We start from the raw sequence: 23,150 nt of genomic DNA, 5'->3' as shown, positions 1-23,150 counted from the left end.
TCTCTCAGCCGCTCCTCTTCTTCTCCAGCCCCCTCACCAGCTTCGTTGCTCTTCTCTGGACTCACTCCAGAGCCTCAACATCCTTCTTGTGGTGAGGGGCCCAGAAGACACGGGCTGTTCAGTTTTCATCCAACCCTTGGCCTCTCTGCTGAGCCTGCTAAGAAGACGAGGGACCACAGCGCAAAATAACCCAACACGGAAACACAAATCATGTTCTTAGCTCTATTCTACGTCTTTACAACCCACTACACGCAACGTGAAAGCCTCGTGAGGTGTGAACACCATGTGAGACTCTACTCCTCAGCCCCATCTGCCCAGTCTCCTGGATTTGATGTCATACAGTTACCTCTTCATCCTCATCCTCATCTTCAACATCCAGGATACCCGAATCTTGCTCGGACATGGGGCTAGTGGTTTTTACCTCCAGATCGGAGCTTGCGAAGGCTTCTTTCTTGGATTTCTTCCCCGTGCTTATCCTGGGATGCTGCGACACAATATTGTCCAGGTTTCTTTGCTGCTGTGCCTACAAAAAAAAAAAATAATTTCACCTTTTACGTTAGCATCCTCCAATTTATACACCATTTATTCAGCCAAACGACGCAACCGCTCGTGAAACACGCCAAACGATACAAAATAAAACACACGTAGAACATCGAAATGGGTTAGGGTTCTTTTTTTTTTTTCCCTACCAAAGAAACAGAAGTTTCACTTGGAAACCGTTCCAGGGATTATGCATCAACACAAACAATATTCTGACTCTTCACAAATCAAACGGCCAAGCCCATCGCGCTGCCATATTGATCTATTTACAGCACAGATGCAGGAACATTAGCCCACGGGCCATGTGGTGACTGTCACAGGCGAAATTAAAGGGCGGACATAACCATTGGATTCGTTCCTCTTTTCAACCCGTGTCAGCACAAAACATTCCACATCTGGACCCCAGAGGTTCCTGAAAGCATTTTTGCGGTACCCCAGGAGAGCTTAATTGTACTTTGCTGATGGACGGAATGAGCTGTAAAAAGGTATTGAATAAAAAAAAAAAAAACTTCCCCGGCTGAGAGAAGCCGATCGAGGGAGCAGAACTTCATGGAGCTCCCTCCTTCTGCTGTTGAGACCAGTTCCTGGAGCTTTGGACTTCGTGGTGGAGGTTAAATGCAAAAACTCAGTGGCCTCATTGTTAACGAGCACAATATTTGAGAGGAAAACTGCTTCAGCCTCAATTGTTCAAGAGGGTCGACCAAGAACGGCAAAGTGAAAGGGAAGGGCAAAGAGGGGGAACGGAGTGGAGACACTGGGCTCACCACAAGGGCTAGAACGAGGCCAAAACAAGAGGGCAAATCAATGCATACCCTGGTTCTCCACGTGAGGGCAGAGGTTCTGGTGTGACTAAAGCCAAAACACGCTGAAAATTTATATGGACATCAAGTTTAGGTGGTCCCCAGGGCTCAGTTCTCAATGTCTTTATCAAAGACCTGGATGAAGGCATTGAGGTCACCCTGAGCAAGTTTGCGGGTGACTCTGAGCTGGGTGGAAGCTGGATCTGCTGGAGGGTTGGGAGGCTCCAAAGGGATCTGAACAGGCTGGATCCGTGGGCTGAGACCAATGGCGTGAGGGTTAACAAGGCCACATGCCCCACACTTGGGGCACAACAACCCTGAGCAGCTCCAGACTAGGAGAAGTCTGGCTGGAAACTGCCTGGAGGAGAGGGACCTGGGGGTGTTGGTTGACAGTGACTGAACATGAGCCAGCAGTGGCCCAGGGGGCCAAGAAGGCCAATGGCATCTTGGCTTGGATCAGAAACGGCGTGGCCAGCAGGGCCAGGGAGGTTCTTCTCCCTCTGGCCTCGGCACTGGGGAGACCACTCCTCGAATCCTGGGGTCAGTTCTGGGCCCCTCACCACAAGAAGGATGTTGAGGCTCTGGAGCGAGTCCAGAGAAGAGCAATGAAGCTGGGGAAGGGGCTGGGGAAGAAGAGGAGCAGCTGAGAGAGCTGGGGGTGTTTAGCCTGGAGAAGAGGAGGCTGAGGGGAGACCTCATTGCTCTCTCCAACTACCTGAGAGGAGGTTGTGGAGAGGAGGGAGCTGGGCTCTTCTCCCAAGGGACAGGGGACAGGACGAGAGTGAATGACCTCAAGCTCCACCAGGGGAGGTTCAAGCTCGACATTAGGAAAAAGATTTTCATGTAAAGGGTCATTTGTCCCTGGTAGAGGCTGCCCAGGGAGGGGGTTGAGTCCCCTTCCCTGGAGGGGTTTAAGGGCCGGGTGGACGAGGTGCTGAGGGACATGGGTTAGTGATTGATAGGAATGGTTGGACTCGATGACCAGGTGGGTCCCTTCCAACCTGGTGATTCTATGATTCTATGATAAATACACGGATTTATAGGAGCTCTCCCATGTTCTTCTAGGATTTTGTGTATGTACATATATATATATATATAAAAAATAGATGAATGGTTAAGGAAATCATTTGGACACCTTTCTGAGAGTGTTATTTTAGATACTAGGTTTCATGGATCTGTTGGAATGAATCCAGAGGAAGCCAAGAAGATGGTCCAAGAGCTGGAGAACCAACCCTAGGAGGCCAGGCTGAGAGAGTTGGGGTTGATCAGCCTGGAGAAGAGAAGGCTCCAGGGAGAACTTAAAGCAGCTTCCAGGACTGAAAGGGATCAAGGAAGGCAGGGATAGGACAAGGGGGAAGGGTTTTAAGCTTAAAGAGGAGAGATGGAGATGAGATGTTAGGAAGAAATGTTCTCCTGTGAGGGTGGAGAGGCCCTGACCCAAGTTGCCCAGGGAAGCTGTGGCTGCCCCATCCCTGGAGGGGTTCAAGGCCAGGTTGGATGGGGATTTGAGCAACCTAACCCAGTGGGAGATGTCCCTGCCCATGGCAGGATTTGGAACTGGATGGGCTTTGAGGTGTCCTCCCCCCCAAACCATTCAATCATTCTATGAATTAAAAGAATTGGAACCTACTAAAACCAAATTAGTTTTGCTAGCAGAACTGCAGAAAGGAGAAACCTCAGTCTAGGCTGCAAACATTCAATATGATTTCTATTGAAATACTTAAAAGCATTAATATCATACAAAAATAATCTATAATCATCCTTGGGAAGAAAGACCCCATCAGGGAGAACCACTAGTGTGATTTTTGATCTGGAGAACATTAAAACTCGAGCACAGCACGGATATAGAATCACAGACCCATAGAATGGTTTAGGTTGGAAGGGACCTTAAAGATCATCCAGCTCCAAAATCCCTTGCGTATGGACAAGTGCAAGTCCCACCGCGCACACACAATCAGCTTCATCTCAATTGCCAAAAATGGGAATTGATAGTAAAATTCTATCAATATTGCAGATGCTGGAGGTTGTTGCACCAGGGATTGGAGCTAAACCTTGCAGCCGTAGCACAATCTTGACCTCTAGTGGATGGAAAGCAGTAGTATCCTTGGTGTTTAATACAAGGGGACAACCAAGCGAGGTTAGTTCAAAGATCTCTTGAGGGATGAGGCTCAATAACGGAGACTTTTGAAACAAAGAAACCTGTGTTCAGTTTTGGGCCCCTCATTCCAAGGACACTGAGGGACTGGAGCGTGTCCAGAGAAGGGAATGGAGCTGGGGAAGGGGCTGGAGAACAAGGGTTATGGCTGAGGGACCTGGGGTTGTTTAACCTGGAGAAAAGGAGGCTGAGGAGAGACCTTCTCCCTGTCTACAACTGCCTGAAAGGAGGTTGGAGTGAGGTGGGGTTGGTCTCTTCTCCCAGGTGACAGCCATAGGACGAGAGGGAATGGCTTCAAGTTGCACCAGGGCAGGTTCAGATTGGACATCAGGAAAAATGCCTTCATGGAAAAGGTTCTCAGGACCAGGCAGAAGCTGCCCAAGGAGGTGGTGGAGTCCCCATCCCTGGAGAGGTTTAAAAGCCGGGTAGATGAGGTGCTCAGGGATGTGATTTAGCAGTGGACAGGTACGGTTGGGCTTGATGATCTCAAAGATCTTCAGCAAGCAAGCACTTCTACGATTCTAAAGCCACACGAAAAGATCTCTGTGAACACAACTCGAGACAAACTTTGCTAGTGACATCAATACTTGAAGCAATTGGATGAAATGTGGTATTTTTTGCATTACAAATCTCGAACTTCAGAGGCCCAACTGTATAGAAAGGCATTGCGACATCATCTAAAGAGAATTAGGACTTCAAAAAGGGGAGTGAGCCTTTGGTCCTTCTGAAGCCCACACAACAAAGAGATTCGAGGCTCAATTCCACTCTCAGATACACCCATTTCTGACATAAGTTACTCAACCGAAGCGTAATGAAGTTATAACCCTGAATCCACTATAAATTACACCAAAAAGCAAGCCCAGTCTCCTCATTAAAATCTCTCCAATTTATGTAATCTTTTTTCCTCTAGGAAGAAATCAAAGAATGGGAAAAGGCAAAGTTCTGGATAAAACATTGTGCTTGAAATGCATCATTAAACAGGGCGTAGCAAGATCAGAGCAGGAATGGTCATGGGAGAGAAAAAATCTGGGCTAACAAGCTGAAAGATGCTGCCGCTAGCTCTGAACTTCACTGCTGAGGCCCAAAGCGTGGACGAGTCAGCACTTCGGGTTGAACGTAGAATTAGCCTCAACAGAAGACCTGGTGGGCATGTTCTCAGAATTATTATAGAAACATAGAATCCCTAGGTTGGAAAGACCTTCGAGGTCATCAAGTCCAACCATACCCGTCCAATGACACCAGACCACTGAGCACCTCATCTACCTGGCTTTTAAAGCCCTCCAGGGATGGAGACTCCACCACCTCCCTGGGCAGCCTCTGCCAGGGACCAATCACCCTTTCCGGGAAAACGTTTTTTGTAACGTCCAGCCTAAATCTCCCCTGGTGGAGTTCGAGGCCATTCCCTCTCGTCCTGTCCCCTGTCACTTGGGAGAAGAGCCCAGCTCCCTCCTCTCCACAACCTCCTCTCAGGGAGTTGGAGAGAGCAACGAGGTCTCCCCTCAGCCTCCTCTTCTCCAGGATAAACACCCCCAGCTCTCTCAGACGCTCCTCTTGTTCTCCAGCCCCTTCCCCAGCTTCATTGCTCTTCTCTGGACTCGCTCCAGAGCCTCAACATCCTTCTTGTGGTGAGAAGCTGTGGCTGCCCCATCCCTGGAGGTGTTCAAGGCCAGGTTGGATGGGGCTTGGAGCAGCCTGGTCCAGTGGGAGGTGTCCCTGCCCATGGCAGGGGTGGAACGGGATGGGCCTTGTGGTCCCTTCCAACCCAAACCGTTCTATGATTTCTACTTAAAAGACCAACAACGGGCCCCACAATAACCCAGTCAATGCTTCTCCCCTTCCAGCCCATGGATCACATCACGGAGCCGCCGCACGACGGACACGGCCTGTCAAGAGCCAGCCATGAGCCAAGGAGTCGGCACGCTACGAGCAGAGCCCATAACCAAGGGGTTCTGCTGGAACGCCGCAGCGGATACGCCAGAAATCATATTAATTGCTTTTCCATTAACAGGAGGGCATTTCCCCTCCAACTCTTGGCAGGAAACAACCTGGACTGATGTGACCTGTAAGTGAGAAATATCAAATTTTCTTTAACTTCAGCAGGTTTGGGTGAAGTCACTGAGGTTTCGGTTTCACCTTGAGAGAAAGAAAGAGCTGGGGAGAGGCCCAGAGGAAGCAACTCAGGAGAAATTTAGGCTTAAACGCCGAGGAACTCACTAGTTTCTACCCCCACCTCACTCCCCGCACCTTCTCGAGCCGGGGGTGCGGCAGGAGGACTCTGCGAAACATCTGACGTCGCACATAAAGGATGAAAAATGACCCGGAGAGCAGGCGCATTTGGATTTTAATGTTCTGTTTCCCATAAAGGCATCGGCAGGGAGCCCGGTGAAGAGGCACACGTGAGAAACCACATCAAAGCGGAGGTGACACTCCAACGTGGCCTCTGAAAACGGAGAGACCTGGGGCTACAAAGAGGCAAAAAGCCCTCGAGGGACAGAAATCAACTCAAAATCCCCTTACCTCTTGCTGTGGTTTACATGAAAGCAAAAGCATTTTTGTGTCATTGAGTAAAATTGCCTCTTTCCTACCAGCCCATCAATCACAGAATGGGTTGAGTTGGAAGGGACCTTAAAGACCATCCAGTTCCAACCCCCCTGCCGTGCACAGGGACACCTCCCACTGGATCAGGAGCTCCAAGCCCCATCCAACCTTGTCTTGGACACCTCCAGGGATGGGGCAGCCACCACTGCTCTGGGCAACCTGGGCCAGGGCCTCCCCACCCTCACCATGAAGAATTTCTTCCTAACATCTCATCTAAATCTTCCCCCTTCCAACTTAAGGCCGTTTTCCCTCATCCCATCACCCCATGCTCTTGGAAGAAGTCCCTTTCTTATAAAACCAAGAAGAAGAACAAGAAAAGAGTAAAAAATATACAAATATCTGAGATTGCATCTCCACCACACTCCTTGATGAGTCCACATCACCAGATGCTGCAGAGCAGATATGAGGGAAAGGGTCCAAGGTTAGGAGAGAGCTGGGCTCGGAAACGGGATTCAAGAACGCACAGATCTGGGATCAGACAAACAGACTGATGAGGTCCTCACTGGACATGGGCCATCAAAGAAGAGATGGAGACCCTCCTGATCTCTCAGTTTTATCCAGAGTGTGATGTCTACAGGGTGGAATCATCTGCTGGTCACTTTGGGTCACCTCTCCTGTCCTACAGGTGCCACATTTCTCACCTCTTTGGCTCAGGGCTCCACCAGCTCGAGGGTGACCTTGGTTTCTGTAGGAATAGGACAAGCCTTGGCCTTTCTACATCCCAGAGCCCCGTGTGGTCGCTGCGAGAGACAAACCCTGTCTGAAAAACCTGCAGTGAGCTCTCCAAAAATGAAGTTCCTCAGACAACACTGAACTCCAGCTCAAACCACAACACGGGCTAAACGTCGAACCGTAAAATCCTTGAATCCTCAAGTAGGAAAAGATCTTCGAGAATATCAAGCCCAACCATCCCTGTCCACTGCTAAATTCTATCCCTAAGAACTTCATCTACGCATCTTTTAAATCCTTCAAGGAATGGGGACACAGTTTGGAGACACAGAACTTGAAAATACCACTTTCCAACGTCCCTAGGAATGGGATAAATATTCCTGAAAGAATATGACAGAAAAACAAAATAAAGTAGGCAGGCTAGAGGGGAAGCAAAAAAGAAAGGTAATAAAAAATGACAGTCGAGCTGGCTGCCCGCCAAAGACCCATTTGAAAGTTATAAAATCCTCCTCCGATCAGATAAAAAAGCCCCGATTATTATTGCAAGGTGTAAACTCAACACGCCGACACAGCTTCTGGTTTGAGTTTTAACGCGAAGGCTGCCGCTTGTCAAGATGAGAAGAGTTGTTGCCGAGTCACCTTCTCGGCGTTAACGGGTTATCGGAGAAAACAATTTGTCGGAGGTTTTATCTGACAGAGTTAATCGTCAGCCCAGGAAACGAGGAAAAGGAATGGGGGGGGTTAACTTGAATGATGGCAACGTGCGCTCGTAGTCCAGAAACCAACCGTGTCCTGGGCTGCATCCAGAGCAGCGTGGCCAGCAGGGATGGAGGAGATTCCACCCCTCTGCTCCTCTCTGGAGAGACCTCACCTGGAGTCCTGTGTCCGGTTCTGGAATCCTCAACATAAGAGGGAGATGGAGATGTTGGAACGGGTCCAGAGGAGGCTTCAAAGATGATCCGAGGGCTGGAGCACCTCTGCTAGGAGGACAGGCTGAGAGAGTTGGGGTTGCTCAGCCTGGAGAAGAGAAGGCTCCGAGGACACCTTACAGTGACCTTCCAGTAACTGAAGGGGCTACAAGAAAGCTGAGGAGGGACTGTTCACAAGGGCTTGTGGTGACAGGATGAGGGGGAATGGGGAAAAACTGGAGAGAGGCAGATTTAGACTAGACTTAAGGAAGAATTTCTTCACCATGAAGGGTGGGGAGGCCCTGGCCCAGGTTGCCCAGGGAAGCTGTGGCTGCCCCATCCCTGGAGGTGTTCGAGGCCAGGTTGGGTGGGGCTTAGGCAGCCTCTTTTCTACCAGCCTATCAATCACAAAATCATGGAATGGTTTGGGTTGGAAGGGACCTCAAGGCCCATCCCATTCCACCCTCCTGTCATGGGCAGGGACACCTCCCACTGGACCATGCTGTTCAAAGCCCCATCCAACCTGGCCTTGAACACCTCCAGGGATGGGGCAGCCACAGCTTCTCTGGGCAACCTGGGCCAGGGCCTCCCCACCCTCAGCATGACAAATTTCTTCCTAAAATCTCATCTCAATCTCCACTCTTATAGATCAAAACCGTTCCCCCTTGTCCTATCCCTTCCCTCCCTGACCAAGAGCCCCTTTCAGTACTAGAAGCTGCTCAAAGGTCTCCCTAAAGCCTTCTCTTCTCCAGGTTAGACAGCACCAGCCTGACCTCATAGCAGAGGTTCTCCAGCCCTCAGATCATCTCTGTGGCCTCCTCTGGACCCGTTTCAACAGCTCCATCTCCTTCTTATGTTGAGGACTCCAGGGCTGGACACAGTACTCCAGATGAGGTCTCACGAAACAAGAGTAGAGGGGCAGAATCCCCTCTGTGTCCCTGCTGGCCACGCTGCTCTGGATGCAGCCCAGGACACGGTTGGTTTCTGGGCTCCAGCACACATTGCCAGCTCACATTGAGCTTCTCACCCACCAGCAACCCCAAGTCTTTTTCCTCAAGGTTGTTTTCAATCCATTTTCTGCTCAGCTCGTGTTTCTGCTTCAGATTGCACAAGTTTTGCTCAAACCCCAAGATTTGTTTTCATATTTTGCTCAAACTTTGCTGATGTTTTGCTCAAATATAAATTTTGGGCATTGTGTGCAATGAGAAACATGCAATCCCCGTGTGCTTTTGCTTTCCCCCAGTGATTTATCCTTGTCTCCACGCTACTGCTGCTTTTCCCTGCCCACAAGGGCAGGTCAACGTTATTTCTGTCCTTGGAGTTCTCAGTTCATTCACCTCTTTATACAAAGCCTATTACATTTCAACCGTTCCTTGGAGAAGCTCCTGCAGCAGAGGAGTTTGATTCAAGAATGATCATAGACTTGTAGAATGGCTTCATTGGAAAAGACCTTTGAGATCATCAAGTCCAACCGTACCTGCCCACGACTAAACTAGATCTCTGATCACCTCATCGACCCATATTTTCAATATCTCCAGGGATGGGGACTCCACCACCTCCCTGGGCAGCCTCTGCCTGGTCCTGAGAACCCTTCCCATGAAGATATTTTTCCTGCTGTCCAATCTGAACCTGTCCTGGAGCAACTTGAGGCCATTTCTTCCCATCCTACCGTCTGTCACTTGGGAGAAGAGACCAACACCCCCCTCGCTACAAGCTCCTTTCAAGTAGTTGTAGACACTCGTAAGGTCTCCCCTGGGCCTCCTTTCAAGACTTTCCTATCCTTGGAGGCGTAAAAAGAACTTTATCACATTCGCATTGATAAAACGACTTGGGCAACCAAGTCCTCCAGGCCAGCTGTGCAATAAAAGACCAAAAACCCATTTTTTTTTTAAGAAGCCTCTTCTTGAGCAAAGTGTTGATTTACGCTTCTGTGTGATCCAGCCCCAAGAAGACGAAATCTGCGGGCAGGCATCAAAAGTAACTCAGTTACGCCATTGCAAAGTTTATTTATCACATTTACAAGGAGAGGAGAAGCCGAAAATGAGATAAGCTGACTGAAACCAGTAGGAGGACGGCATCGTACAAGCTATTTCAAAGACATTAAAGACCGTGACCCCGACAACTCCACAGCTCGAGGCTTTCTTTAATCACTCCCAAGCACGCTGGGAGCCAGGCTGAGATAAATAGTTTGCAACTCACTGTTAAGCAACTGGATGCACATTCTTTGATTCACTTTTACCGAGGATTTAAAATGACTTTTGAAACGCTGAGCGTCTTCTAGTGAAATCCCCTCCTAGAAGCGATCTCATAAATCATGCTCTGATGTTGAGGGTTTTTGAACGCTGCCTTTTCAAACAGCCCCAAAGAGGGACTGAAAGCACAAGTGGGAACTTCCACACTTGGAATCGCTTGGTTGGAAAAGACCCTTGAGAACATTGAGTCCAACCCTACCCGTCCACTACTAAATCGCATCTCTGAGCACCTCATCTACCCATATTTTCAATATCTCCAGGGATGGGGACTCCACCACCTCCCTGGGCAGCCTCTGGCAGGCCTGAGAACCCTTTCCATGAAGGATTTTTTCCTGATGTCCAATCTAAACTTGCCCTGGTGTAACTTAGACCTTACAGCAGCTTCCAGTACCTGAAAGGGGCTACAAGAAAGGTGGGGAGGGGTTCTGGATCAGGGAGTGTGGGGATGGACGAGGGGGAATGTTTTTAAGCTGAAAGAGGGGAGGTTGAGATGAGATCTTAGGAAGAAATGTTCTCCTGTGAGGGTGGGGAGGCCCTGGTCCAGGTTGCCCAGAGAAGCTGTGGCTGCCCCATCCCTGGAGGGGTTCAAGGCCAGGTTGGATGGGGCTTGGAGCAACCTGATCCAGTGGGAGGTGTCCCTGCCCGTGGCAGGGGGGTCAGAAATGCATGGCCTTAACTTCCTTTCCAACCCAAACCATTCTGTGACCCTATAGCTCTATCAGGACAACCTCAGGCACCAACAGATCAAGGAGATGAGGAGCACAGCAGGGCTAGGATCTCAGTAGTTAAAGCCCGGACCTCAAGTTGCACCAGGGGAAGTTGAGATTGCATATTAGAAAACAATCCTGTACTAAAAGAGAGATGCCCAGGGACGCGGTGGAGCCACCATCCCTGGAGGGCTTCAAAAAGCGTGTAGATGTTGCACTTTGGAACATGGTTTAGTCAGCACAATCGTGTTAGGCTGACGGCTGGACTTGACCTTAAAGTTCTTTTCCAATCTTAATGATTCCATGAATCCAAAAATATAAAGAAACTCCTGCTGTCTAGTTCCTACCTCTTGGGGGACCCGGCCAGCAGAAGCACCTCCACCTTCAGAAGATAGAAAACAAAATCAAAAACACTTAAAAAAAAAAAGAGAAAGAGAAATCTTTCTTGGAACAAAGACTATTTCATTCTGTTTAGGAATAACCCCTACGGGATTTTTCACTGGGAAACCCACAAAGCAGATGCCGCAACGGCTGAGCCACAAGGAGAAGCTTTTCTTATTAAGGACTAAATGGCTTTTTCAAGAATAATCATCTTCTCGCTGATCCATGAGCTTTAGGGGAGTAGCAGAAGAAAGCAGAACATTAGTTTGTTATTTCTGCTTTTAATTAATGGGAGAATTAAAGAGCTATTCCCCTCCATGCATGTTGACTGTAAGGGGTAGTTAATCCTGATATTGAAAGTTTCACTAAAATGGCCTTTCAGAAGACCTTAAATTCATAGAATCATAGAATCACAGGTTCATAGGATGGTTTGGGTTGGATGGGACCTTAAAGCTCATCCAGTTCCAACCCCGTGACATGGGCAGGGACACCTCCCACTGGATCAGGTTGCTCCAAGTCCCATCCAACCTGGCCTTGAACACCTCCAGGGATGGGGCATCTACCTGGACAATCTGTTCTAGGGCCTCCCCACCTTGATCGTGAAGAAATTCCTCCTTATGTCTAGTTGAAATCTCCAGAATTGACATACCATTCACTCTTTAAAGCACCAGAAGTTCTTGCTGATTAATTACAATTACAGATTAGGAAAAAAAGGGATGTTGGGAGTGTCCAGAATTCACAATCAGAAACACCAGAAAGAGCCTCAAATCTCCTTTTCCTGGACGTGCTCTGCCCTCTAAAGGCCAACGGGGAAACTGCAGAGGACGTGTCCCTCACAAATGGTGAGGGACCTCAAACTGAACACGTTCCTCTGCTTGGAAGAACGGATGGAGAGCAGCCCTGAGGAGAAGGGCTTGGGCAGGGACACCTCCCACTGGATCAGGCTCCAAGCCCCATCCAACCTGGCCTTGAACACCTCCAGGGATGGGGCAGCCACAGCTTCTCTGGGCAACCTGTTCCAGGGCCTCCCCACCCTCAGCGTGAAGAATTTCCTCCTTATGTCTAGTCTAAATCTGCCCCTCCTCCAACTTATACCCACTGCCCCTTGTCCTGTCACCATAGGCTTCTGGATAGTCCCTCCCCAGCTTTCTTGTAGCCCCTTTCAGGTACTGGAAGGTCTCTGTAAGATCTTCTCAGAGCCTTCTCTTCTCCAGCCCTCAGATCAACCCTGTGGCCTCCTCTGGACCCACTCCAACAGCTCCATCTCCTCCTTATGTTGAGGAATCCAGAACTGGACACAGGACTCCAGGTGAGGTCTCACCAGAGCAGAGCAGAGGGGCAGAATCCCCTCTGTGTCCCTGCTGGCCACGCTGCTCTGGATGCAGCCCAGGACATGGTTGGTTTCTGGGCTGTGAGCACGCACTGCCAGCTCCTATCCAGCTTCTCCTCCCCCAGCACCCCAAGTCCTTCCCCTCAGGGCTGCTCTCAATCACGTCACCCCCATCATGTACTGAAAATGGGGATTGTCCCAACCCAGGTGTAGGACCTTTCACCTGGCCTTGTTGAACCTCATGAGGTTCTCCCAGCCCCACTTCTCCAGCCTGTCCAGGTCCCTCTAGATGACATCCCATCCTTCTGGGTGAGGCAACTGCCCCACTCAGCTTGGTGTCATCTGCAAACATGCTGAGGGTGCCCTCGACCTCGCTGTCTGTATCATTGATGAAGATATTAAACAGCACTGGTCCCGGTACGGACCCCTGAGGGACACCACTAGTCACGGATCTCCATCTGGACTTTGAGCCATTGACCACAACTCTTTGAATACGACCATCCAACCAGTTCTTATCCACCGTACCATCCACCCATCAAATCCACATCTCTCTAATTTAGAGAGGAGGATGTTGTGGGTCAAGATGAGCTGTACAACATGAACCCGTCTTGTGTGCCAGCAAAGTGCTGGAAAAGGGTTTTCTGTTGAATTTCAGCTGAATCCACACAAGTCACCACTGTGATTCATAAATCCACAGGACTTTTTGGTGACAAACTTCCTTCAGAGCAACATGTGTTACACAAGAGAGGAGCCCAACCTGGAGGCACTTTTTCAAAGCTCCAATTCTGCTTCTTCCCCCTCAAATCCATATTTTTGAGAATATTCAAGAAGAAAAAGTCAACTCCCAGTTTCCAGGGCATCATTTCTCATCCTCGTAAGGCACTTTGCAACGGTTCAGATGGAAAGACTGAACTTTCTCACCATTTCACCATCGCCATGAGTCCAACAGTATGGAAGTAATAGCAGAAAAAAGACAATGAGAAATAAAGAAGAGAGGGAGGGAAGCCCACATTTAAATTATCTGGAGAAGGAATCTATCTACCATCTTGGCACAAACAAGCTTTAATCCCTCAAACACAAAGAAACTCCCATAAGCTTCCAAGAAGTTCTTCTGGACTTAGAGTCCACAAAGTTTAGAGTCCAGAGCACGGGGGTTATGAGGAGCAGCTGAGTCTCTTTAGCTTGGAGAAGAGGAGGCTGAGGGGAGACCTCATCGTTCTCTGCAGCTTCTGGAAAAGAGGTTGTAGTGAGGTGGATGCTGGGCTCTTCTCCCAAGTAACAAGTGATAGGATGAGAAGAAACAGCCTGAAGTTATTCCCTGGGAGGTTTAAATTGGACACCAGGAAAAGCGTCTTCATGGAAAGGGTTCTCAGGCCCTGGCAGAGGCTGCCCAGGGAAGTGGTGCAGTCTCCAGCCCCAAGGTGTTTGAAAACCATGCAGCTGTGGCACAGAATTGCCAGTTTGGAAAAGACCTCTGAGATCATGAAGTCCAACCATACCTGTCCACTACAAAGTCGCGCCCCTAAGCACCTCATCCATCCACCTTTTAAACACCTGCAAGGATGGTGACTCCACCACCTGCCTTGGCAGCCTCTGCCAGTGCTTGAGAACCTTTCTGTGAAGAAATTTGGTAGATGGTTGAGTAGGCGTGGTGATGTTGGGCTGATGGTTGGACTGGGTGACCTTACAGGTCTTTTCCAACCTCAATGATTCTATGATTAATCCCTCTTCGACAATTCCAGTGAAGTAATCCATTGAATTTAACCACGTTTCCCTAACGAACCTTTTTGAAGGAAATCATTAACGCAAGGCAGGCTGCCAACACCAACTCAAAATTCAGTACAGGTTTCACCCAAAGACACTAACGGGTCTTTCAGCAGGAACAAGCTTTCATAGATGTGGTAAAGAAATCCCAGGACAAAAAAAAAAAAGGATCTTTTTAAAGATCTAAATGATCTTTTCAAGACCCTAATAACTCAAAGAGACAAAACTCCAAATGACCGAGCCTGGATTTGCTGGACTGAAATAATGAAGAGTTTCTGCTGGGGGGCAGAATTAGTAGAGCAAGAGCTGGCGCTGCATGTCCCAGCTGCTCAAAGCCTCATCCAACCTGGTCTTCAGCACCTCCAGGGATGGGGCAGCCACAACTTCTCTGGGCAACCTGGGCCAGGGCCTCCTCACCCTCATTGTGAAGAATTTCTTCCTCGTGTCTCAGTGAAATCCTCCCCCTTCCAATTTCAAGCTATTCTCTCTCTTCCAGGCCCTTGGAAAAAGTCCCTCCCCAGCTTTCCTGGAGCCCCTTCGGGTACTAGAAGGTAGCTCTGCAGGTCCCTGCAGCTCTATTGCCCCTGCAGCCTTCTCCACAACCACAACCCTCTCCACTTGGCCTCCTCGCAGAGGTCCTCCAGCCCTCACATCATCTCCATGGCCTCCTCTGGACCTGTTCCAACAGCTCCATCTCCTTCTTACGTTGGAGATTCCAGAACTGGACACAGGACTCTCACCAGAGAGGAGTAGAGGGACAGAATCCCCTCCCTTGCCCTGCTGGCCACGCTGCTCTGGTTGCAGCCCAGCACACGGTTGGTTTCTGGGCTGTGAGCACATGTTGGTGGCTCATGTCAAGCTTCTCATCCCCCAGCACCCCAAGTCCTTCTCCTCAGAGCTGCTCTCAATCACATTGTCCCTCAGCCTGGATTGAAACCAGAGACTGCCCCATCCCATGTGTAGGACCTTGCACTTGCCCTTGTTGAACCTCATCATGTCCATGAGCCTTCCCTCCACTGCAAACTCAACAGGCTTCGAAATTCCTCCACATTTTTAAAAGACCAAAAGAACCAGCAGCTTGTACAGAGCAAAAAAGAGCAATTAGAAAGTTACCATTCCTCCAAGTTCTCGTTAGTAAAAGTTTTACGGCTCTGCAACATGTGGCACTCGGGTATAAAACCCACCAGAAGGCCAAACGCCCTCGTCTACCTTTCATAAAGCGAGCAGCGTTCCAGCCTTGGCAGCGATGGCCTGGGTCCCATTCCCAGCTTTTTTCCATTTTCAATTTACAAGTTAATTTTATAGAAACAAGTTAAAGGGTCTGCGTGTTATAAATCTATTAAGGAGAAAAAAAAAAAAGGAAAAAAACCACCCTAACTCTGAATCAAAATAACACACGAAAAATCTCACACCTTCCCTCCAGCCCCTTCCAATTTTTCTTTATTTGCTTTTTAAAGGGGAAAAAAGCGACTCTCGATTGAGCTGGGAGGTCTCCTCTCAGTCCCCAGTGATGGAAACGCGTGTGGCATCGCTCAGACTGCGGCAACCGACTGGTTAATTGACCCATCGCTCTTTTGTAGGAACCAACCCCACCCGCTACTGGTAAAAAGTAGGGGGGGGAAATCATTTTTGAGTGATTTTTAGCCCCAGTGTGAGGTTGGTATGAGAAGCTGAAGGTCAAAACTCAATAGGGTTTCAACTGTGGTGCCACCGGGTGGAGTTAATGGGGTGGCACCTGCTGTGGCCAAGGTGTGAACGTCACCCTCCAAAGTTCTGGAGGGAGGCGCCGGTACCATGGAACTAAGCAAAGAGTAGGGAGATATCTCCATGAGGGATAAGGTGAAGAAACAAAACATAACTTTCTATCACGAGGAAGATGCTACGTTAAGAAGAAGGTCATTAGAAGTCAAAACAACCAAATATTTTGAGGCTGGCCCATGTGAACATCATGAGACTCAATGAGGACAACTGCAAGGTCCTACACCTGAAGATCTTCCAAAAACCTTCAGCTGTGGCACTTAGAATCATAGAATCATTAGGTTAGAAAAGACCTTAGAGATCATCAAGCCCAACTGCACCTGTTCCCAAGGGGTGAACATGACCACCCAAAGTACTGAGTAAGGCACTGGTACCATGAAACCAAGTGAAGAGTAGGGAGATACCTACACAACAGATAAGGTTAAGAAACAAAACATAACTTTCTATCATGAGGAAGATGCTACATTAAGAAGAAGGTCATTAGAAGTCAAAACAACCAAACATATTGAGGCTGGTCTGTGTGAACAACATGAGGATCAACAAGGACAAGTGTAAGGTCCTACGCCTGCGTGGGGCAATCTCTGAGTAGAAGCACTTGGGGTGCTGGGGGATGAGAAGCTCGATATGAGCCGGCAACGTGTGCTCACAGCCCAGAAACCAACCGTGTCCTGGGCTGCATCCAAAGCAGCGTGGACAGCAGCACCAGGGAGGAGTTTCTGCTCCTCTGCTCTCATGACACCTCACCTGGAGTCCTACATGAAGCTCCGGAGTCCTCAGCACAGGAGGGACATGGATCTGTCAGAGTGAGTCCAGAGGAGACCATGAAGATCATCCGAGGGCTGGAGCATCTTCCATACGAGGAAAGGCTGGGACAGTTGGGGTTGTTCAGCCTGGAGAAGAGAAGGCTCCAGGGAGACCTTAGAGCAGCTTCCAGTACCAAAAGGGGCTCTAGGGAAGCTGGGGAGGGGATCGTGACCAGGAACTGCAGGGAAATAACAAGGAGAATGGTGCAAAGCAAAAAGAGGGGAGACTGAGGTGAGATCTTAGGAAGAAATTCTTCACAATGAGGGTGGGGAGGCCCTGGGCCAGGTTGCCCACAGAAGTCGTGGCTGCCCCATCCCTGGAGGTGTTCAAGGCCAGGTTGGATGGAGCTTGGAGCAACCTGATCCAGTGGGAGGTGTCCCTGCCCATGGCAGAGGGGTTGGAACTGGATGGGTTTCAGGATCCTTCTGACCCAAACCACTCTATGATTTTCTGACTCAACACAACCAACCACCATCCTTTAACACGTATGAAATCTTTATGTTAGCAATAACCTAACTGACTTTGCTGACCAACAGCTACAACAGCAGAAGAGGAAAATGTCCCGACAACACGTGCTGGACCAGTCAGGGAAGTGGATTCCATTGTGCTTCTCTCCAGGGCTGACTTGGCCATCGCTCTCCTCTGAGGACTTTACTGCCTCAGAAGTTCCTGGGAAGCGTTCCTCACCACAGTCCCAATCTGGTCTGCACATGGGTCTGAGTAACTCCAGGGGACTCGTTGGAGCGGCAGGAGATGCCAGCACAGCAGGGGACGCCAATGTGGCCACCAGGAGCTTTGTAGGAACAACTTGGACCACAACAGTTTGCACGGGCCGTAAGTGTGTGTCATAAATTCCAGCGCATGGATTGAGTGGGGAAAAAAGGGGGGAGAAAGAGAAAAGTATAAAAAAAAAAAACATTACCAGGACATGTTCCTCTTTCAAAACCCTTCCTGGACCACGAGTTTTCGGTGTGCGGCAAGGTCTAAGCCTACAACTGATTTCCAACTCATTGGCTTTGCCTTTTCTTCCAACTTGTCTTTAGTGATCCATGAGTTATGAGTAACATGATTCCAAAGAAGAAGATTTCAAAGAATAATATGATTCTAAAGAAGATTTCAAAGAATAATACAATTCTAAAGAAGATTCCAAAGAAGATTTCAAAGAAGATTTCAAAGAATAGTATAATTCCAAAGAAGAAGATTCCAAAGAAGAAGATTCCAAAGAAGATTTCAAATAATATGATTCCAAAGAAGATTCCAAAGAATAAGATTTCAAAGAAGATGCTTCCAAAGAAGATTCCAAAGTAGAAACATATTTTGATGATGAACCAGATGAAGTTTGTAAAACTCTAACGCCGTTTCTCTGTGGAGCCCAAGCAAGTTTAAACGTGAATGGCCAGATGATTCATGAGAGCGATGGAGGCACCACAACACACAAAAGCACGAGACACACCATGAGCCCACCCAGGATGTGACCCAACGGGTCACCGACACTGCTGAATCCCCCTGCCATCTGCTGCAAAGAGGACCAAAACCACAACTGGAGCTGAAGATTCCATCCTGAGGTTCTGCATGGTACCCAGTCCAAGCTTCTTCACAACCTTCAGCCATTTAGCGGTGTCGATCTTGGTTGTGAGATCATCGTTTCTGCAAAAATACTACTCGTGGTACGCAGGGAGGGCAAAAACCATCACCAAATCCAACAGGGGATTAAACTTTTGGAACAAAGTGGGAAGAGAAAAGGGCTTGTGGAAGGATCCTTTCCCATCACTGGTCCCAAGAGACACAGGATCATAGAATCATGGAATGGGTTGGTTGGAAGGGATCCCAAAGCCCATCCAGTTCCAACCCTTCTACCACAGGCAGGGACCCTCCCACTGGATCAGGTTGCTCCAAGCCTCATCCAACCTGGCTTTGAACCCCTCCAGGACATGGGGCAGCCACAACTTCTCTGGGCAACCTGGGCCAGGGCCTCACTACCCTCACAGGAGAACATTTACTCCTCAGATCTCATCTCAATCTCCCCTCTTTCAGCTCTAAACTATTCCCTTCACCCCTTCCCTGCGCTCCCTGATGAAGATCCCTCCCCAGCTTGCCTGTAGGACCCCTAAGCTTCTTCCAAGCTGCCGCTGGGACATGCCAGACACCAAGCAGGATTTGTGCCTCTCAGTCGCAGCTCCTGCGCCTCCCAGCCTGGAGTCAACGATCGCCTCCTGCCAACTGAGAGCTGGAGTAGCACAAGGGTTTAAAAATAACCTTGGGAGATGCTGCAACGCAACATGCGAAAAGCAACTTGGCTGCTTTCCTAATTGGGGGAGGGAATTTCGATTCCAGTGGGCTAAATGGGAAACAGAAGGGAGCTACTGAAGGGATGTTTATCAATGAATTCTCCTTGAGGGCAACAGCAAGAGCCCAATTTAGTTTGGTTGACCATGCTTGGTCTGAGATGTTGAGAGAGAGACGACGTGACCTGTACGGCAACTTGAAGTTGTGCTGAGTGAACCCACACACCACACATCAAGAAGCTGGGTCTAGAAGGTCACAGAGAGCACCAGGAACTGTAGGGTAGTTCAGGTGGACAAATAGACCATCAGCATAAACACAGATTACAGGAAGAAAAGACGCAGCTCTACATGGCATCTTGGCTTGGATCAGACCCGGCGTGACCAGCAGGGCCAGGGAGGTTCTTCTCCCTCTGGACTCGGCCCTGGTGAGACCGCTCCTCGAATTCTGGGGTCAGTTCTGGGCCCCTCACCACAAGAAGGATGTTGAGGCTCTGGAGCGAGTCCAGAGAAGAGAACGAAGCTGGTGAAGGGGCTGGAGATGAAGAGGAGCGGCTGAGAGAGCTGGGGGTGTTTATCCTGGAGAAGAGGAGGCTGAGGGGAAACCTCATTGCTCTCTGCAACTCCCTGAGAGGAGGTTGTGGAGAGGAGGGAGCTGGGCTCTTCTCCCAAGGGACAGGGGACAGGACGAGAGGGAATGGCCTCAAGCTCCACCAGGGGAGGTTCAGGCTGGACATTAGGAAAAAATATTTCCTGGCAAGGGTCATTGGTCCCTGGCAGAGGCTGCCCAGGGAGGGGGTTGAGTCACCTTCCCTGGAGGGGTCTAAGGCCTCCACCATCCCAGTCCTCTCCTGCTCGCTACTCTGGTACTTAAAGCCCCCTTTAAGTACTCCAGGAGAGGTGTGGAGGGGCTCATGATCAGGGTCTGCAAGAACAGGACAAAGGGGAACAGTTTGATGCTGAAAGAAGGGAGATTGAGATGAGATCATAGAATCACAGAATTAAAATGGTTTGGGTTGGAAGGAACCTTAAAGATTATCCAGTTCCAACTTCTCAGTCGTGGGTAGGGACACCTCCCAGTGGATCAGGTTGCTCAGTCTCCATCCAAACTGGCCTTGAACACCTCCAGGGATGGGGCAGCCACAGCTTCTCTGGGCAACCTGGGCCAGTGTCTCACCAACCTCATTGTGAAGAATTTCTTCCTCATGTCCAGTCTAAATCTTTCCCCTCCAAATTTAAAGCCATTGAGACGTCATCAAGGGATGATCCATCCCTGGAGGTGTTCAAGGCCAGGTTGGATGGGGCCTTGGGAATTCTGATCTAGTAGGACGTGTCCCTGCCCATGGCAGGGGTTTGGAACTAGACGATGTCTTCGGTCCCTTCCAAGCCAAACTATTCTATGAAACCATGATCCTATGTCCCTCAAGATATCCCTCACCGAGCCAGCATCTCTCTTGGAGCTGGGCACCTAACTCTTTGGCTGGATGAAGCCTGCAGTGCTGGGGATGCTTTTGGAGGCTCTGATGGGAGGGACCATCCCAGATTAGCCCCCAGTTGACCTTCTTCCATGAGCTACATGGAAATGATCAGCACCGCAAATGTAAATGAGCAGCAGTTGGGCTCCATCTGTAACTGGTTAATTACCCGTTCACACAAGATGTTGGTCGGGGTCATCTGGTTCCAGTTTCACCATAAACAGAAGTAAATGTCGAGAACATATTTTTCTACATCCAGTTTCACTTGTTGTGGATACTTGAAATACTTTGCAAGCCACATCTTTGGGGTTTCAAGGAGGGGTTTTGGCCACAGAGCCTTGCGACCAGTTGAGATCTTTTTTCCTTTTAAGAAGTGCCCCGGAGGTTGCATTGTAGCCCCTTTCCTTATGCAAAACATAAAAGTGCTGTTTTTTAAAGATTATAACCATATTTTTCATTAAAATCAGTTGGAATCCCAATAAACAATCGGTTCGGAGAATTTTCCAAATGGTCGCTGCAGAGCCGTTTCTATTTTTAATTTTTTATTTCTTTTTTTTAAAGGGTTTTTTCTTAAAAATACCGCTTGGCTCATCATTTCAACAAAGTGATCCAGGAAATGGGAAAAAATATTCATTTAACCATCCTAGACATAAGGAGGAAGTTCTTCACCATGACAGTGGGGAGGCCCTGGCCCAGGTTGCCCAGAGAAGTTGTGGTTGCCCCATCCCTGGAGGTGTTGAAGGCCAGGTTGGATGGGGCTTGGGAAAGGATGAGATGAGCTTTAAGGTCCCTTCCAACCCAAACTATTTTGTGATTCTATGATTTCACGAAGTTCTTTATCGCAATGGAATTCAAACTGCACATTCAAATGTACCAACACTGCTGTAACGTTGTCCGATGATTTCAGCCACGTTGCAAGAACTTCTCTTTCTCCTACCAGCTCTTCTCAAAGGCTCTTCCAGCCTCTTAGAGATTTCTTTGAGATGAACTCCCTGAAAGGAGGTTGTAGCGAGATGGTTGTTGGTCTCTTCTCCCAGGTGACAGGCAATATGATGAGAGGGAATGGCCCTCAAGTTGCTCCAGGGCAAGTTCAGATTGGACATCAGGAAAAATGTCTTCACCAGAAGGGTTTTCAGGCCCTGGCAGAGGCTGCCCAGGGAGGTGGTGGAGTCCCCATCGCTAGAGATGTTTAAAACCCCGTTAGATGAGGTGCTCAGGGATCTGGTTTGCCTGGTCTAGCAGGAGGAGTCCCTGCCCATGGCAGGGGGTTTGGAACTAGATGATCTTTAAGGTCCCTTCCAACCTAAACCATTCTATGATTCTATGGTTTAGTAGTGGACAGGTAGGGTTGGACTCCATGATCTCAAAGGTCTTCTCCACCCTTGCTATTTTATGATTCTATAAATAGTGAACCATGTCTTTGGTACCACAAGTTTTAGACTTTATTCAGAGTTCTATTGTTTTCTTGTTACCCGGTACAAGGTTTCATGGAATCATTGAATGGTTTGGCTTGGAAGCGACCTTAAAGCCCATCCAGTTACAACTCTCCTGCCAAGGAAGCTTTTGCTTTCCATCTGTTCCATGGTCATTTCTGTTGTGGGACATGTTTCAAAGTGCTATGAGATCCTGTTTTCCATTGGCCTCTTGGCCACTGAGCTGTAGCACAGCAGCCACAACACCAGCAGATAAAGAGGTGAAGTTCCTACTTGATGTTAACATGTTTTCTTGTTTCTTGAAGGACATGAGCTTGGTCTGAGTCCTCAGCTGGATACAACACATTTGAACTCGCATTTAGGTCTCCTCGCCTAAGACTGATGGCTTTAATCTACTTCATGTCTGAGATTATCAACATTTACTCCCTTGTGAATGAGAAGGTCCTTGATTATGAATTTTGGGTTTCTGTTGGGGACCAAAACCCCTTTGTGACAGGTGGTTTCTTGGATGGGTTGAAACACACAATTCCTAACTCCCAGCACCTCTTAGCACCCTGTCTAGCCAGTGGCAAGGAGAAATTTCTGTGGTCTCCCTGAAGTCCTTCTACCTTTTGAGCCAGGTAGAAGATCTCAACTATTGAAGTGCCACCTATCCATTGCTTTAGACAGGGGGAGGTGCCTCTGGCTACAAGTGGGTGGAAGAAATGTTGCCCTTGTCCTCTCAGTTAGAAAGGCAGGAGTGACCCTGCTGAGCAGCGCTATCTTCTTCCTGGATTTAGAAGCCCTGGGCACTGAGAATTTGCACTTAGACCTCCCACAAGGACGGTTATTGTGTCAGAGCTGCTGAAATGCCTTTCTTGGTGGGTCCATTCAGAAGACAAATGGTTTTCTGAGGTTTGCGTGTGCAATAGTGCGGTGACTTCTTAGACTCAGCTGCCTTCACTTCTTTCCCTTCCCATTTATTGTTTTCCTTCAAAGCCTTTGCAGTGGGCAAGCTTGAGAAAACCAGGAATGCAACCTCTGCCCAAAGCCCTACAGAGATCCACGCTGCCAAAAGGGATTTTTGGAGGAACCTGAGATGGCTTTGATGTTGAGATCATTATCTCTTTCGACACATCTTCTCCCCTTGTTGCTGAGTTCTTAATCGTGTTTCGTTGAGGAGCTCGAACAGTTTTGTGAGAGCATCGTGACGCTCACTATCCATTTCACATTTTGGCTGTCAACTTCTGTAGAGGACGAGCATCCATCAAGCCAAGGAGAATGGGTCATTGTTCCATGAACAAGGGCAGCAGCG

General features: G+C 48.8%; 1 protein-coding gene across 7 annotated transcripts in view; it reads right to left on the bottom strand.

The window, feature by feature from the left end:
* The window catches only part of EXOC6B (exocyst complex component 6B), a 304,572-nt gene that overhangs the window by 177,509 nt on the left and 103,913 nt on the right, over nucleotides 1-23,150 (bottom strand). For 5 of the 7 annotated variants that reach the window (XR_011337398.1, XM_069856623.1, XM_069856625.1 and 2 more), the window contains one exon: nucleotides 347-523. Coding sequence is in view for 6 of the 7 variants with exons in the window: in XM_069856623.1 (XP_069712724.1) it covers nucleotides 347-523 (177 nt within the window). In the remaining variant the exon portion in view is untranslated. The remainder of the gene's footprint in view (nucleotides 1-346; nucleotides 524-23,150) is intronic. The other 2 variants (XM_069856627.1, XM_069856629.1) reach the window with 1 other exon arrangement.

The sequence above is a fragment of the Phaenicophaeus curvirostris genome, chromosome 4 (genome assembly GCF_032191515.1).
Source record: "Phaenicophaeus curvirostris isolate KB17595 chromosome 4, BPBGC_Pcur_1.0, whole genome shotgun sequence".
NCBI lineage: Eukaryota > Metazoa > Chordata > Aves > Cuculiformes > Cuculidae > Phaenicophaeus > Phaenicophaeus curvirostris.
Note: the sequence above shows the minus strand (reverse complement) of the source record. Positions and strands in the feature narration are given on the sequence as shown.